At 39.4% G+C, this 13,890-nt stretch overlaps 1 protein-coding gene across 2 annotated transcripts in view; it reads left to right on the plus strand.

The window, feature by feature from the left end:
* Positions 1 to 13,890, plus strand: part of EEA1 (early endosome antigen 1) — a 136,452-nt gene that overhangs the window by 16,636 nt on the left and 105,926 nt on the right. The window contains exon 3 of one of the 2 annotated variants that reach the window (XM_074941912.1): positions 1,977 to 2,102. The exons of the other annotated variant lie outside the window; for it this stretch is intronic. Within the exon in view, the coding sequence (XP_074798013.1) occupies positions 1,977 to 2,102 (126 nt within the window). The remainder of the gene's footprint in view (positions 1 to 1,976; positions 2,103 to 13,890) is intronic. 2 annotated transcript variants of the gene reach the window in all.

Genomic DNA, 13,890 nt, shown 5'->3' on the forward strand with positions numbered 1-13,890 from the left:
AAGTGGCGCCAATATCTCCCATCAAGACATCAAAGTCCGTGACAGGAGCTGGCTTTTACAGCTTGAAGAGAAAAGAACCCGTAGGAAGCAAGCAGTTCCCAACCAAGAAACATATATTTAAAACAACTGCCAAAGGTCATGCAAATCCCGGATTGGACTATTCAGTCACATGAGATATTGCAAACCATCTACATCATAGGCTGCAAATCCCACCATCACTTGCAGATGAAACATGCCAACTATGTGTACATGCATTTCCCATTTTACGCAAACAAGTGGCATGCACAGTTTTGAAAACTGACCTCCAGACGTTAGCTTGTGTATATAGCTTTCTATTTTTTTTAACAGATTCTGTAATAAAGCTTATTTTAACTGGAAAGCAAAATAAACCAAAAAGTAGGTTTAACTAATGCAATTTGAATCTTGGATCTCTACTCTTATTTTCCTCCATCAGTGAGAGAGACACATTATTAAGGCATTGCACTCTTTTTGATAGACTTGTTAGCACGTACTTTAGACAAGGGGCCAGAGGAAAGGTACTTCTGACGTTGCAAGGTTTTCTTATAGCTGTGTGGATTTAACTTCGTAAGTTACGTTGTTGAACACGGTAGTGCACGTGATCCTTTAAACTGAGGTAAATGATCATTCTGGGTGACAAATGTGTTGTAAATGTTGCTAATTGGTTAAAGCTGTTCTGAATTAAAAAGAAAGGTTACTAGGGTTTTTTTTTTTTTGTTCTTAACAATTTGTGTAAAGCGCACTCTTACCTTGGTTACAGTTTCTTCAGAATTTAAATTTTTACTTCCACGTGCATATTATTGCCTCACTGTTCTGAATCCATAATAGTGCCTTTGCTAACAGTACTGAGATAAATTTAAAAAGCCCTTAAAAAACTGCTTGCCATTTAAGAAATAACTTAAGAGAAAAATAGTTGGATATACTTTGTATAGCTCCACATCAACAGATTTCTTTTTAAAGGGACACTTTCTTCCATTTTTTTCCCCTGAAACTGTTTTTACCTTCTGTTTTTCACAAGGAGCATTTAACATTACTGTAACTGAAGGAAATGAGAAGGAAAAAAAAAGTATAGTACAATCGTTCATCAGAAAAACTTTGACTGAACGCCCCCCCCCTCCCCCCCCCGAAAATGTGTGAATTGTCATCACTCTTCTGCAAATGTTGACTTGAGTCCTCTTGTTCATGTACTATGGTATTCCGGCTCTTTAACACCCTCTCCCAGTTTATTTTTATAAAAGGTCTGAAAGCAATGTTACAAAATTTCATGTCAGACCTTTGTACAGAACTTTGACCTAGGCTATGTCTACACTAGAGAGCTTACAGTGGTGCAGCTATACCGATGCAGCAGCGCCACTTTAATATCTCTCGTGTTGTTGCTGTTGACATAATTAAACCACACCCAACAAGTGGTGGTAGTTATGTTAGCAGGAGAAGCTCTCTTGCTGACATAGCGCTGTCCACACTGGCGCTTAGTTGGTGTTACTTACGTTGCTCAGGGTATGCTTTTTTCCCCACGCCCTGGGCGACATAAGTTGTACTGACATAAGTGGTAGTGTAGACATAGCCCTAGTATTTTACAATAGCTATGTCACGATATATTATGCATAATGTGCCCCTTTGTAGTGTGGAGCAGTATCAAAGGCCTAATAAAACTGATGAAAACAATTAACAGAATGAATGTACTGCCTACTGTCAAAGCTCAGTGTCTCAGATATATTTTGTTTTTCATTCACTTAACAACATTCTGTTTGTCTTCTCTGTGTTTTGGACTCATGATCAGCAAAATTTCATCTTAAGAAACTTACTGAAAAGTAGTAAGCACCAGCTTTGTTTCTTTCATATAAGCAGTAGCATGCTTTTTAAGAATTTGAATACATATTTGACAATTAAGGTGGTCTTTCTGTTTATATTCTTAATTTTTAAAAAAATGTACATACCTAAAAGTTACTGTTTCACAGGGCTTCATCTGTCCACTATGTATGAAAATGTGTGTGAGTGCCACTGGTCTGTCTGAACATTACCAGAATGAACACATTGGAACAGAGACAAGAAGACAGGAGCATCATGACCTGCCCGCTGTTACTGTGGGTCTTGTTTATTTTGTTTGAGTGCCTTGATAATGGGTTGATTAAAATAAATGTCTTTCCTTTCTGGTTGCTTGGGTACCAGCCTCTTTCACTTTGTTTCTTGTGATTCCCTGCTGTAAGGAAATATGGGTTGATCTTTATATGCATGTTTACAAGAAGGTATCTCTTGAGTTGCCTTCTTTTGTTATCTTTCTGGTTTGCAGCTGTCTTTCATGTGGAATTTCTGTAATATCAGAGATTTGCATTCACTTTTTTAAAAACAGTTTTTGCATGATTGTTCTCTGAATTAATATACATTACTTTTGCATTAGTTAATGTACTTTACTTCTGCATTAGTCACAATAATGAACCTAAGTATAAGATTTGGGAAATCATTTATACAGTTAAATGTTTTAGAATTTCTGTTTAGCTATCTACTTTACTCTTAAGACAGACTTTTAATGGGAGTCTGGTTTTGAGGTACAGTTATAATTTAGTTACGAGGAGATATTTCAATAATATTCAGGGTAGGGAGAATAGGAACTTTTAAAAACCATTCAAAAATTTCCCTTTAAACAATTTTACTAAGGAGTTTCAACTACACTGACAAAATCACAATCAAAAATTTCCTGTAAAACAGTTCTGAGATTTAGAACACAATCATTTTATTTTATATTTCTCTGAGAAAATGTAAAAGCTTTTTGTTTAAATAGCTCTTTTGTTTAGAAGTATATTTAATAATTCTTCCATCCTTCAGTGTGGTGGTAATTTTATGTTGGTCAATCTTCTGGTAAATCAAGTCATATTTTTCCTCAAAACTCATGGACATCAGATACTGAAATGATCAGTTGCAATTAGTCATGTGCCTAAATTATCAGAAAGGTACAACCCCTCCTCTTCTTCTTTACCCCCCTCCTACCCCCCCGGGGTGGGGTGGGGGTTGAGAAGCACCCAAGCCACCCAGGTTCTGCCCTTTCTGGAAAATGGTGAACGTTTAAAAAAAAAAAAAAATTAAAAAAAATAAAAATAAAAATAACAGTCACTTCCGTTCAGGGAAAACGGAACTGCTGTGAAGGAATGGGACTAGGTGGTTTTTGGCCATCTGACGGCCATGTGGTTTGATACACAGGTGGACCTATTTACATCATGGAGCAACAAGAAAATTATAGCATTTGGCTCCAGATATTGGCACTAGTGGACATTGAGGGTGAACTACTACTTTTTCCTGGGATTAGACTAGCTAATGTGTTTTTCTCCAATTCCATTATGTTCTAGGAAGATCATGGTGGCCAAGTGAGCCTTGTTTCATACAGCGGGACCTCTGCTAACTAGGGAACCACCTTAACTGTTCCTGTCACAATTTCAGGATGCTCTTGCCAGGGCTGCCTGGGGAAGATGGAACAGATGTGTGTATTCACAAGCAAATAACATCCAGGCTTTGTCAGGTTATCTGATGGTCGTCCTCCCCACCCCAACTTTCAGAGAGTCTAAGCTAGATTGTCTTTTGGGGATGGGCTGCTTTCCACTTATTAAATGAGGCTGGAGACCAGAGGAAGATCCTTTTGCCTCCCTTCTCCCAGCATCACTTTTGCATGTGTGTGAAGAGATCGATTGTTTCAGTGGTGTGAACTATATGAAGTTGTATGTTTTTACATTTTTATTTCTCCATTGGAAAGTTGATACTATGGTTGAAATGTTGTAATTTAAGTTATTTTATTATTTATTGGTACTTTGCAACATTGAGTGCTTGTGGGACAGTCCTTGCAGAGGAAACTTTACAGCCAGATGACAATTAAATTAGGGGAACTGATCTTTGTCCCCTGTTCTGATGACTGGGGAGTCTGGGGAGTGTGATATCTCAGGGCAGTGAAACTCACCAGTTGGGACTCCAGGGATTGTCCTGAGATTTCTCTAGATCTCGTTACAAGGATCAAGTGTATGCTGGTTTATTGTTGAAGTGAGCTGGCCAAATTTTTGTAAGTCATATGGCCAAATTGGTCCATGGACCAGCAGGAGAAGAACAAGGATACTCCTAATTATCAATTGGAATTAGGTGTTGCCTTTGATTTGGAGATGGGCTGCCCTTACTGCGAGAACTATTCTTTATTTCCATATCAATGAGGATTAAATTAAATAAAGTGAGGCCTTTGTGTACCGTGCTGTTCAGTCAAAATGCAGATGTCTTCACTAAGGCATGCTTGGTAAATTACCACGTACCTGTGGCATGTCTGAGGCAACCAGACCTTGAGTGATTGAATTTAGTAGCCTGGAACTTCAGTAGGCTAAACCTTAAACAATGTAGCTACATGCAGAAATTAGTAGGTTTCCTGCTTAACTTGTGGTTGGTTATATTCTGAAAAGTAACTGCTTAAAAATGATTTCATAGAATTCAGTATATGGTTTTTTTTGTCAATTACTCCATAGTGAGTCGCTGACCAGTAAAAGAATGACTTTCTTCTAATTAGCAAGCCCTGCACACTCCACCTGGTATTTGAATTTCAAACTCAGCTGTTTCTGGCTCATGCCCTATCACCAGTAATACAAACTCTACAAGAAGAACTTTGTTAACAATTATGTGTAAGTGCTTGCCAGAATAGAATCTATCTACTTTTTGTGAAGCTGCATTGACTTTGCAGTGCTACCAGGAGTAAAAAGTAATAGGAATTACCTTTGTTAGGAAATTAAATGGATGAGATGCTTAATAAAAGCATCTACGGTGCAGATATGTTGAGTAAGTGTCATTTTTATGTAACTTCTCTGGTCACAAATGAGTAAAGTCAGGAACACCTCCATCTCTTTAGAATACAAATGGATATGAAGGATGCAATTATCAAAAAAAACCCACCAGAAGCAGGAAGCCTGCCAGTCAGTCAGCAGATCCACTGGATGATCATGGTGTTAAAGCGGCACCTGAGGAAGATCAGGCCATCGCAGAGAAGTTAAATGAATACTTTGCAGCGGTCTTCACTGCTAGAGGATTTGAGGAGATTTCCACACCTGACAAATCTTTTTAGCTGACAGATCTGAGGAAATGTCCCAGATTGAGGTGTCCATAGAGGAGATTTTGGACCAAATTGAAATTAAACAGTAATAAGTCACGAGGAGCAGATGGTATTCACCCAAGAGTTTTGAAGGAACTCAAATACGAAATTACAGAACTACTAACTGTGGTATGTAGTCCTATCATTTAAATCAGCCTCTGTACCAGATGTCTGGCAGAGAGTTAATGGAAGGCTGACTTTAAAAAAAAAGGCTGCAGAGGTGATCTTGGCAATTACAGGCTAGTAAGCCTAAATTCAGTACCAGGCATATTGGTTGAAACTGTAGACAAGAATAGAATTATCAGATACATAGGTGTATGCAATATGGTTGGGAAGAGCCAACATGGCTTTTGTAAAGAGAGATCATGCCTCACCAATCTATTAGAGTTCTTTGAAGTTGTCAACCATCATGGGGACAAGGGTGATCCAGTTGGATAGTGTACTTGGATTTTCAGAAAGTGTTTGACAAGTTCCTTTACCAAAGGCTCTTATCCCATGAGTGCTTACTTTGCTTAAGAGGGAAGGGCCTCTCATGGATCAGTAAGTGTTAAAAAATACAAACAAAGCATAGGAATAAATGGTCAGTTTTCACAGTGGAGAGAGGTAAATAGCAGGGTCCCTAAGGATCTGTACTGGGAACAGTGCTCAACATATGCATAAATGATCTGGAAATGGAGATAAACAGTGAGGTGGTAACGTTTGTAGATGGTACAAAATTACTGAAGATAGTTGAGTCCAAAGCTGACTGCGAAGCTACATAGAGATCTCACAAAACTGGGTTACTGGGTAACACATGGTAGATGAAATTCATTGTTGATATCTGCAAAGTTATGCACATTTGAAAACATCCCAAACTGTACATATAAAACGATAGGTTCTGAATTAGCTGTTACCATTCAAGACAGAGACCTTGGAGTCCTCATGGATAGCTCTCTGAAAACATCTGCTCAAGGTCCAGCGGCAGTCAAAGAAGCTAACAATGTTAGGAACCACTAGGAAAGGGATAGATAAGACAGAAAATATCATTGTTCATTATAGAAATCCATGGTACACCCACATCTTGAATACTGCGTGCAGATGTGGCTGCCCCAGCTCCAGAAAGACATATTGGAATTGGAAAAGGTTAACAGAGAAGGGTAACAAAAGTGATTAGGGGTCTGGAACAGCTTCCATATGAGGAGAGATTAAAAAGGCTGGGACTGTTCAGCTTGGAAGAAGGACGATTAAGGGGGGATATGACAGAGGTCTGTAAAACCATGAATGGTGTGGAGACCGTGAATAGGGAAGTATTGTTTTATCCCTTCACATAACACATGAAGTAGGGGTCACCCAATGCAATTAATAGGCAGCAGGTTTAAAACAAACAAAAGGAAGTACTTCTTCACACAACTCAGTCAACCTGTGGAACTCCTTGCCTGGGGACGTTGTGAAGACCAAAAGTAAAACTGGATTAAAAAAAGAATTGGATAAGTTTATGGAGGATAGGTCCCTCACTGACGATTAGCCAAGATGGTCAGGGATGCAAGCCCATGCTCTGGGAGTCCTTGTGCCTCTGAGTGCCAGATACTGGAATTGGATGACCGGGGATGGATCACTTGATGATTGCTGTGTTCTGTTCAATCCCTTTGAAACATCTGGCATTGACCACTGTTGGAAGGCAGAATACTGGGCTAGATGGACCATTGGTCTGACCCAGTGTGGCTGTTCTTGTGTTCTAATAAAAATTTGTGATTTGTTGCAAAAATTGCTGTTTGTATTAGGGAGTAATGTTTACTGTATACAATATGAAATTTGGTAATTTAGCATAGCTCTTAAATTCTGTGTAGCTGTGGTAACCAATACCAAATTGTACAGCATATTAAAAAAATAAACCAGTTATATTTATTAGTGTAATATCAGGGGATAGAGAATAGAAATTGCTTTTGTTTTAAAATATGGTGTTTATGAAAATGGGGGACTAATTGGAATGATTTTTGAACTAAGATGTTGGAGCAGCACCCGTCTCCAGTGCTCCATATACCATACCAGTGCCCCTGAATTGCATCCTGTGAAAACCCTACTATTATATCCCTGAAATTCTTTTTGAGAAGTGACTTAGGCTACGTCTACACTACACAGCTTTTAGCCACACACCTGTGTTGCTAGGGCTGTGCCGCTAAAAGTTGTGCATTATAGCCACTATTTGTTGGTTCTCCTGCCGACAAAAAACTTCCACCCCCAGTGAGTGGGGTTAGCTTTGTCAGCAGGAGAGCACTCCTGCTGACAAAGCGCTGTTCACACCGGCGCTTGTTGGCAAAACTTTTCTTTCTTTGGGGGGTGTTTTTTTAAGAGCTCTGAAAGACAAAAGTTTTGTCATTCAATTGCTAGTGTAGACAAAGTCTGAGTGGGGAAGTTTGCCCCTGAAAAGATAAGGCCACATTGAAAACTTCACTGTAAGTCTGGCCTGGAATGAGTGGCAAGTGGCTATGAAATTCCAGTATAAAGATAAGGAGATGATCCTCTATAAAGACTGAAAGCATTATCTACATCATTCCCCCTGCCCTCCAAAGCCAGATGTTAGCAGAAAAAGTAGCAGAGAAGCAGAAGCTATTCAGTCCTGTGCATGGTCTTTCTGTGCTATGTAAACTGTGTCTAAATCAACATTAAAATAGTTCTTTGGAATGGCTAGAGATTAGGAGGCTTCTATAATAGTATTCTGCCAGTAACACTCATTGGGTTTTATGCAATGTTTATTTCAGTCTGTACACTGGAACTGTTTGTGGATCTGTATATGTGTGTGGGATGGCGAAGTTTTTGTAACCATTGCAAGTTACATTGGTACAATTAAAAATATATGCATTGTAATTGATCACAAGGAGTGTTTCCGCCCAGTGCTGCTTTTAGTGTACTGGCTTACTTCCCAAAGAACACTCCATCGCTGCAATGATGCATGAGAATATTAATGCTACCGTAAAACGAATTTGACGTTGTAGTTCAAATGGCTTCTGTATTAGTTGCGAGAGGGTGACAGGGACACCTGGAAATTCAACTAGGTAACCAAGGCTGAATCTTACTCTTTGAAATATGTGGCTATAAATGTAGGCAGGATGTTCTGATATAGATCTTGTTGTAAGACTTCTCTTCCAAAGATAAGGTAGCCTGAACTGTTTCCCTGGAGACCACAATGTTTGGTGAAGTTTAGGCATTAATAGCACGCCCCTCTACTCAGTTTCTTTAGGATTCCTTTCCCTCTGCCTAAAGAGCAAGTCTCGGACTCTGTAGAAATGTCAATTACAGGAGTTTTTAGGAGTTGCCATGCCACATCATTGCATACCTAACGGCAAATGAAATCTTTGTCCGCTGTGTAATCATGGGATGAAAAATGTTAAATCTATTTCAGATTGCTTTGGTAATCTTTTGGGAGTTAAAATAGTGCATATATTTTAAAATGTATTTAGTCAGTGCTCAGTGGTAAATGTGTTTCATAAGGAATATTATAGGTATTGCACAAGATACCACTTGGTTACTTCTCCTCCCCCCCTCCCCCAATATACAAAAGCCAGTTGAATGAAAATCAGACCTGAGTATGTCTGCACAGCAGTTTAAGCCCAGGTTTGAGCCCAGCTCAAGCCAAGCCCCTCTTGCGTCCACACTGCAAATGTGCTAACCAAGGGCTTGAATGCAGGGTCCCAGGACCCTACAGGTTGGAGGGTCCAAGCCTGTGTTAAGCTGGCGCCTAGGGTCTGAGCCCTATTGATTTCCTGTGTACCTGTGGCCCCAGCTTGACTCAGGTCCTGTAAGTCCTCTGACTGTATCCCACAGTTTCTGGCGGCAGAGGAGCAGTGCTGCAGGCAGACAGCACAGCGCACCATTATTGTCTGGCTGAGCATGCTCCCCCTTCCTCCTCCCACGACAGTGGCGGCGGTGGCTCTGGCTCCTCCTTGCTGCTGCATGGAGCTTATACGGAGCAGGGAGAAAAGCTGACAGACAGGAGGTGGCTCCCGGCTGCCAGGATGTTGGGGTCATCTTTCCCCTGGCAGGGCTGCTCCCCCTCCCTGCAGGGCAGCCGCTTGGTCCCTGCTCTGCTTGCTTGCCCTTGCCTCCAGGCCCCCAGTCCTCCCTGGGGCTGCTTGTGCAGGGGAGCTAGGGCAGTGTGCACTCTGATGTCAGTGAGTGGGAGCCAGCCCCAAAACTGCCACGCAGCCTCCTGGAAATCCCTTCTCTCTGCCTCCCGGTGGGCAGTAGGGATGGGAATAAGGGATCCCCAGGGGTTGCATTTCACTGCTCTGCAGCCGGCAGCAGCCAGGTGAACGTGCCTTTCTTCTGAAACCTACATTTTATGTCAAACTTCAAAACAGACAGTAATAAATAAAACACAAAACACACTCATTGAGCATCTCTTTTTAAAAATTAAGAATTGAAAAGTTTCATGTTGGTAGTTTGACAGCCCTGGATACTGATGCCCTATTTACCCTCATAACTGGTGCACACAGGCATTTTTCTGCTCATGTAACTCAGCCTAGAGCTGGAGAGCTCAATTTTCAGATTTAGATGGTAGTTCAATATAATGCCTTCTCAAACTGCAGTCATTCTATTGTGATAGCCATCAAAAAAACTAATTGTGCAGTTTATGTACTCGTGCACCTTAGGGTCACAAGTCCCATCAATAGCACCACCACAGTTAGGAAACAGGGTGGGCAGTAGAGTTTTCATACAGTGCATCATGTTCCTAGAGCTAGAGCGTCGACATTGGGGGAGGTGCTAGGATCTCTGGGATATGGTTACTTTGACTTGGATTTGTGCACTGCAGTGTGGGTGCCAGAGCCCTAGGTTTGAACAGGGGCCAGAAAATGTTCAACCTAGAGTTAAAATGCAATGTAGATGCTCAAGCCCAGGGTCTCCTGATATGGGTCAGCTGACTTGAGTCCCACTAACCCTAGGTTTATATTGCCGTGTAGGCATAGCCTCTCTTACATAAACATCATATTCTAGATATAAGTGTCTCAGACCCTTACCTTTCTTGCCCCCTCTTTCAGCTTTAAATTGGCAAAAAATATTTCTTGATATATTTTTTTTAAAAATAGCTCCCAAGCTGACATTTTGTTCAGTAACTTGATTAGAGGTTGAGATTTTACAGTTGAACTAAAACCCCTTTATAAAAAGAGTTTGTTAGAAAAGCTCTCTGAAAAGGAAGCCAGATTTTCAGATGGCATAAATTGGCATAGTTCCCATTAAGTCTTCAGCCTCTGCAAGTTACTGATCAAAATGTCAGCTTGGGAGCTGCTGCTGCTGCTTCTTTTTTAAATAGTATTTGCTGATTTTAAGCCTTATGGGGCAGGATGTTAATCAAATGTTAATTCTGGCTTCAATGGCGCTATCCCAATTTGAAATCTCGCTCTAGGTCTGTATATCTGAGAAGTAACTTTTGGTCATGAATATGATTGTTTTAGCTTTTGTATCATGCACTATAAGACATGTATATAATAAAAATCCAATTAATTAAACTGCATTTATATTGTGGTCAGCACTTAAATACCTCTCATCTAACTAGGTGATATATATTTCTGTGCGGGAAGGCATTGAGTAGTTCTCCAGGACACTTACTTGATCCACTTGCTGTGATAATTGACTGACTTACAACCTATCTCAGTTGGATTCATAATTGATTTCTGTATACATGCAGCACCAAGTGCAAGTCATTTTTATCTTTTTTGTGACCTATTTTGAAGGTACTGTTCTAAAGGAGGCCAACAATTGTCATGGATGCCCACATATGCAAGTGGAGGGTTTAACTGCACAATGGGAGGTGCACAGCTAAATCCTCCTTATGCCTTGCATCTAAATTTTACCCCACCCCCAAAATGTGATGCTGTTACAGTACATTTGCTTGCTGTCTATGCTGAGTGAAAAAAGAATAAAACCTTTGCTTCTGATAGCGAGATCAAGCCTGTCGTCAGTGTCACAGTGAGAGCTTCCCAGAACTTCTCATTCTTCCACTCTGCGGTGAAAAGTACATTCTATAATCTACTAATTATAATGCATTAGATGAATAAAAGTATTGTTAGTAAGGTAGGTAGAGAATATATCAACTTTAGATGCGCCTTTCATGGCAGCTTGATGATTAGATAGATACAAGTTGTATCTATAAGTACTTGCTCGCTTAAAAAAAAATCCTAAGTGAATTGCTGAATGTACTAGGGCCATGGAGATGAATGATGGGAATTTGGAATAGTTTAGAAAGAAAGTAACAGGGAGGATAAAAGTCGATGACTTAAAAAGAAAATCAGATTTTAAATTTAGATTAAACAGGGTTTACTTTCCAAAAAATCTATTTAAAATATAAAATTTTAAATGGACACGTATGCTAAGGCTTAAACTTAGCTATTAAAATATTAAAACTAGCATTAAGCAGTACATGCTTGCTACCGAGTTTTAAAGAAAGTTAAACCACTGAACTGGTGGAAGTCACTAGCTAAGCACCTGGAAGTAGAGTTTGTTGAAGCACTAAACCAGCTTTTGACAGTAGTAACCTTTTCTGCAGGTGCAGAGAGAATATTTTCTTCATTTCAGTTCAATGACTAGTTCATTCAAAGTGAAGAAACAAATGGGGAAAAAGCAAGAAATCTTGTTTTCCCTTTTCCAGTCTGTGACTAAAATTTGAGAGCGGATGGGTTCTGTTACATCTGAAATCTTGAAGCACATGGTGACCAGAAACAATCAGGTCACTAGCTAAGGTTAATACTTTCTTTCTTTAGTAAGACAGTTTGTTTTAAATGCAAAACGTGCTTTGATAAATTTTTCTTATGTATTCACATATAAGGTAGTTTTATGTAATGATGATTAAAAAATTAAAATGTTGGTTTTATACATTTTAATTGGATTTCCATCCAAATACAGCTTGATACAAATTGCAAGTAAAAAATTCATCATATAGTAAATAAGAAATGTACCATTCACTATTTTTAACATATGTAAAATTTAAGAATCTGAATAAGTGTAAGGTAAGCAGAATAATTGCTTAAATAAAAGTATATCCTTCTAGTTAGCCAAAAGAGAGGTGGGGAAAAACAACAACAACAACAAAAAACACCAACAACCCCGCACCAAGTGTAATGTAAAGGCTATATTTAGTTGCATATCAACATGTTTTAAAGGTTACCATCAGATGAGAACCAATTTTTCTTTGGGAAAATAATTACAAACAAAAACAAGTTTTCCTGGCAAATAAGCATGCTAGTTGGGTGTAAATGTTTGCTTTCAGGAGAATAATCACAAAAGGGGAAGTTGTTCATCTGAAGCCTCATTTAGCACAACTACTGAATCCACAATCTGGTGTACTGGTTTTGGGAACTTAATATGATCATAAAAGTAAGGTGTTTTGTTTATTTGGAGTTTAATAAATTATTAAAGGTTCCCACCCAATCTTTTTATAAATACCCTAATTCACTAAGTAAATAAATAGACTAGTCAATTTCCTCAGATTAAATCAGATTTAAGTGCTTTATTTTACAAGTCAGGAAATAACCATATAACAGCTGTGTTGTTACAGGGTAAATGCCATCTTAAACAATATGTACATACTGTATACACTACTTAGGTGATTATATTTGAAGTTACCAGATAAAGCTGAGAATATTTAGTACACAATATGCCGTTTAGCTCATAAACTAAGTATAAAAGGCAAAGCTAATTATGTAATCTTGTCATTATATGGTATGTAATTGCTGATTTTGCTGCAGAAGAGTACAAATTATATACAAAATGGCAAAGCTTTCAGGGGCATTATAATTTCCATATAGTGAAGTTTATCTTAAAGTTACAGAAATATGAAGTGAGCTCATGACAGTGCAAGGCACTGAAGGGTAACATGATTTTTAAATATAGCATGTGTGAATAGAGAACAAAAAAGGCAGAAGGCTTTGATCTCACTTAGAGCAATGCAAATAGGCCTTTGTCTGACATTGTAAAAGGACTTTAAAGTGGGTATAAATTACACTTGCTTCCACTTTAGGGCCTCTTCTTGCTGCTAGAGTAGTGTAAAGGTACCTTAGTGTAAATGAGAATCAGGCACAGAGTGAAAGAGGGTGTGTCTACACTATTATCTTTTACAGTGAATTAATTGATTGTCAGTTAAATTGAGGTATTTTGGGTGCCTGAAATGCCCTGCTGCTGTAGTTCTCAGCCTGGGACACTCTCTCACAGCCAGCTTACAAACGTGCAGGCCACACCTTGAGTGTCTTTGTGCTAGACAGCTCTGGTTCAGCAGCTCTGACCCCAGCAGCCTGTCTGCAGCCCCACTCTGGCTTCCTCCAGCCCTGGTTACAATCAGCACGGTGACCTCAACACACTCCCCAGTCCTGAATCTCCCTAAAACAGTGTGCCCTGAAATGTCCAGTCCTCACCTGAACTATTCAGAGAAATAGGTTTGTTGCTCCTTCATAGAGACAAAAGTGCATTACAGCTTATTAACTGAACTGGGGTAGATACCCCATTCCCTTCAAGCACACCACTGAGCTGGTTTATAGTGAAAATAAAACAAATTTATTAACAATATGACATAGGTTAAGTGATGCCAAGTAAAAGAAATAAAAGTCGAGATGATTAAAAGCAAATAAAAGTAAAAGCATGCACCTAAAGGGCTAAAACTTGATCTACCAAGGTACAGGTTTTGTTCAAGATGGTTTCTCTCACCATTCTTCCTTCTTCCCAGCCATGGCTGATTTTCCCTCAGTCAGGATCTTCCATAGAAGTACAAGATGCTGCCTTCCCTTGTCTTCCTGTGGAAA

This window comes from Natator depressus, chromosome 1 (assembly GCF_965152275.1).
Source record: "Natator depressus isolate rNatDep1 chromosome 1, rNatDep2.hap1, whole genome shotgun sequence".
Lineage (NCBI taxonomy): Eukaryota > Metazoa > Chordata > Testudines > Cheloniidae > Natator > Natator depressus.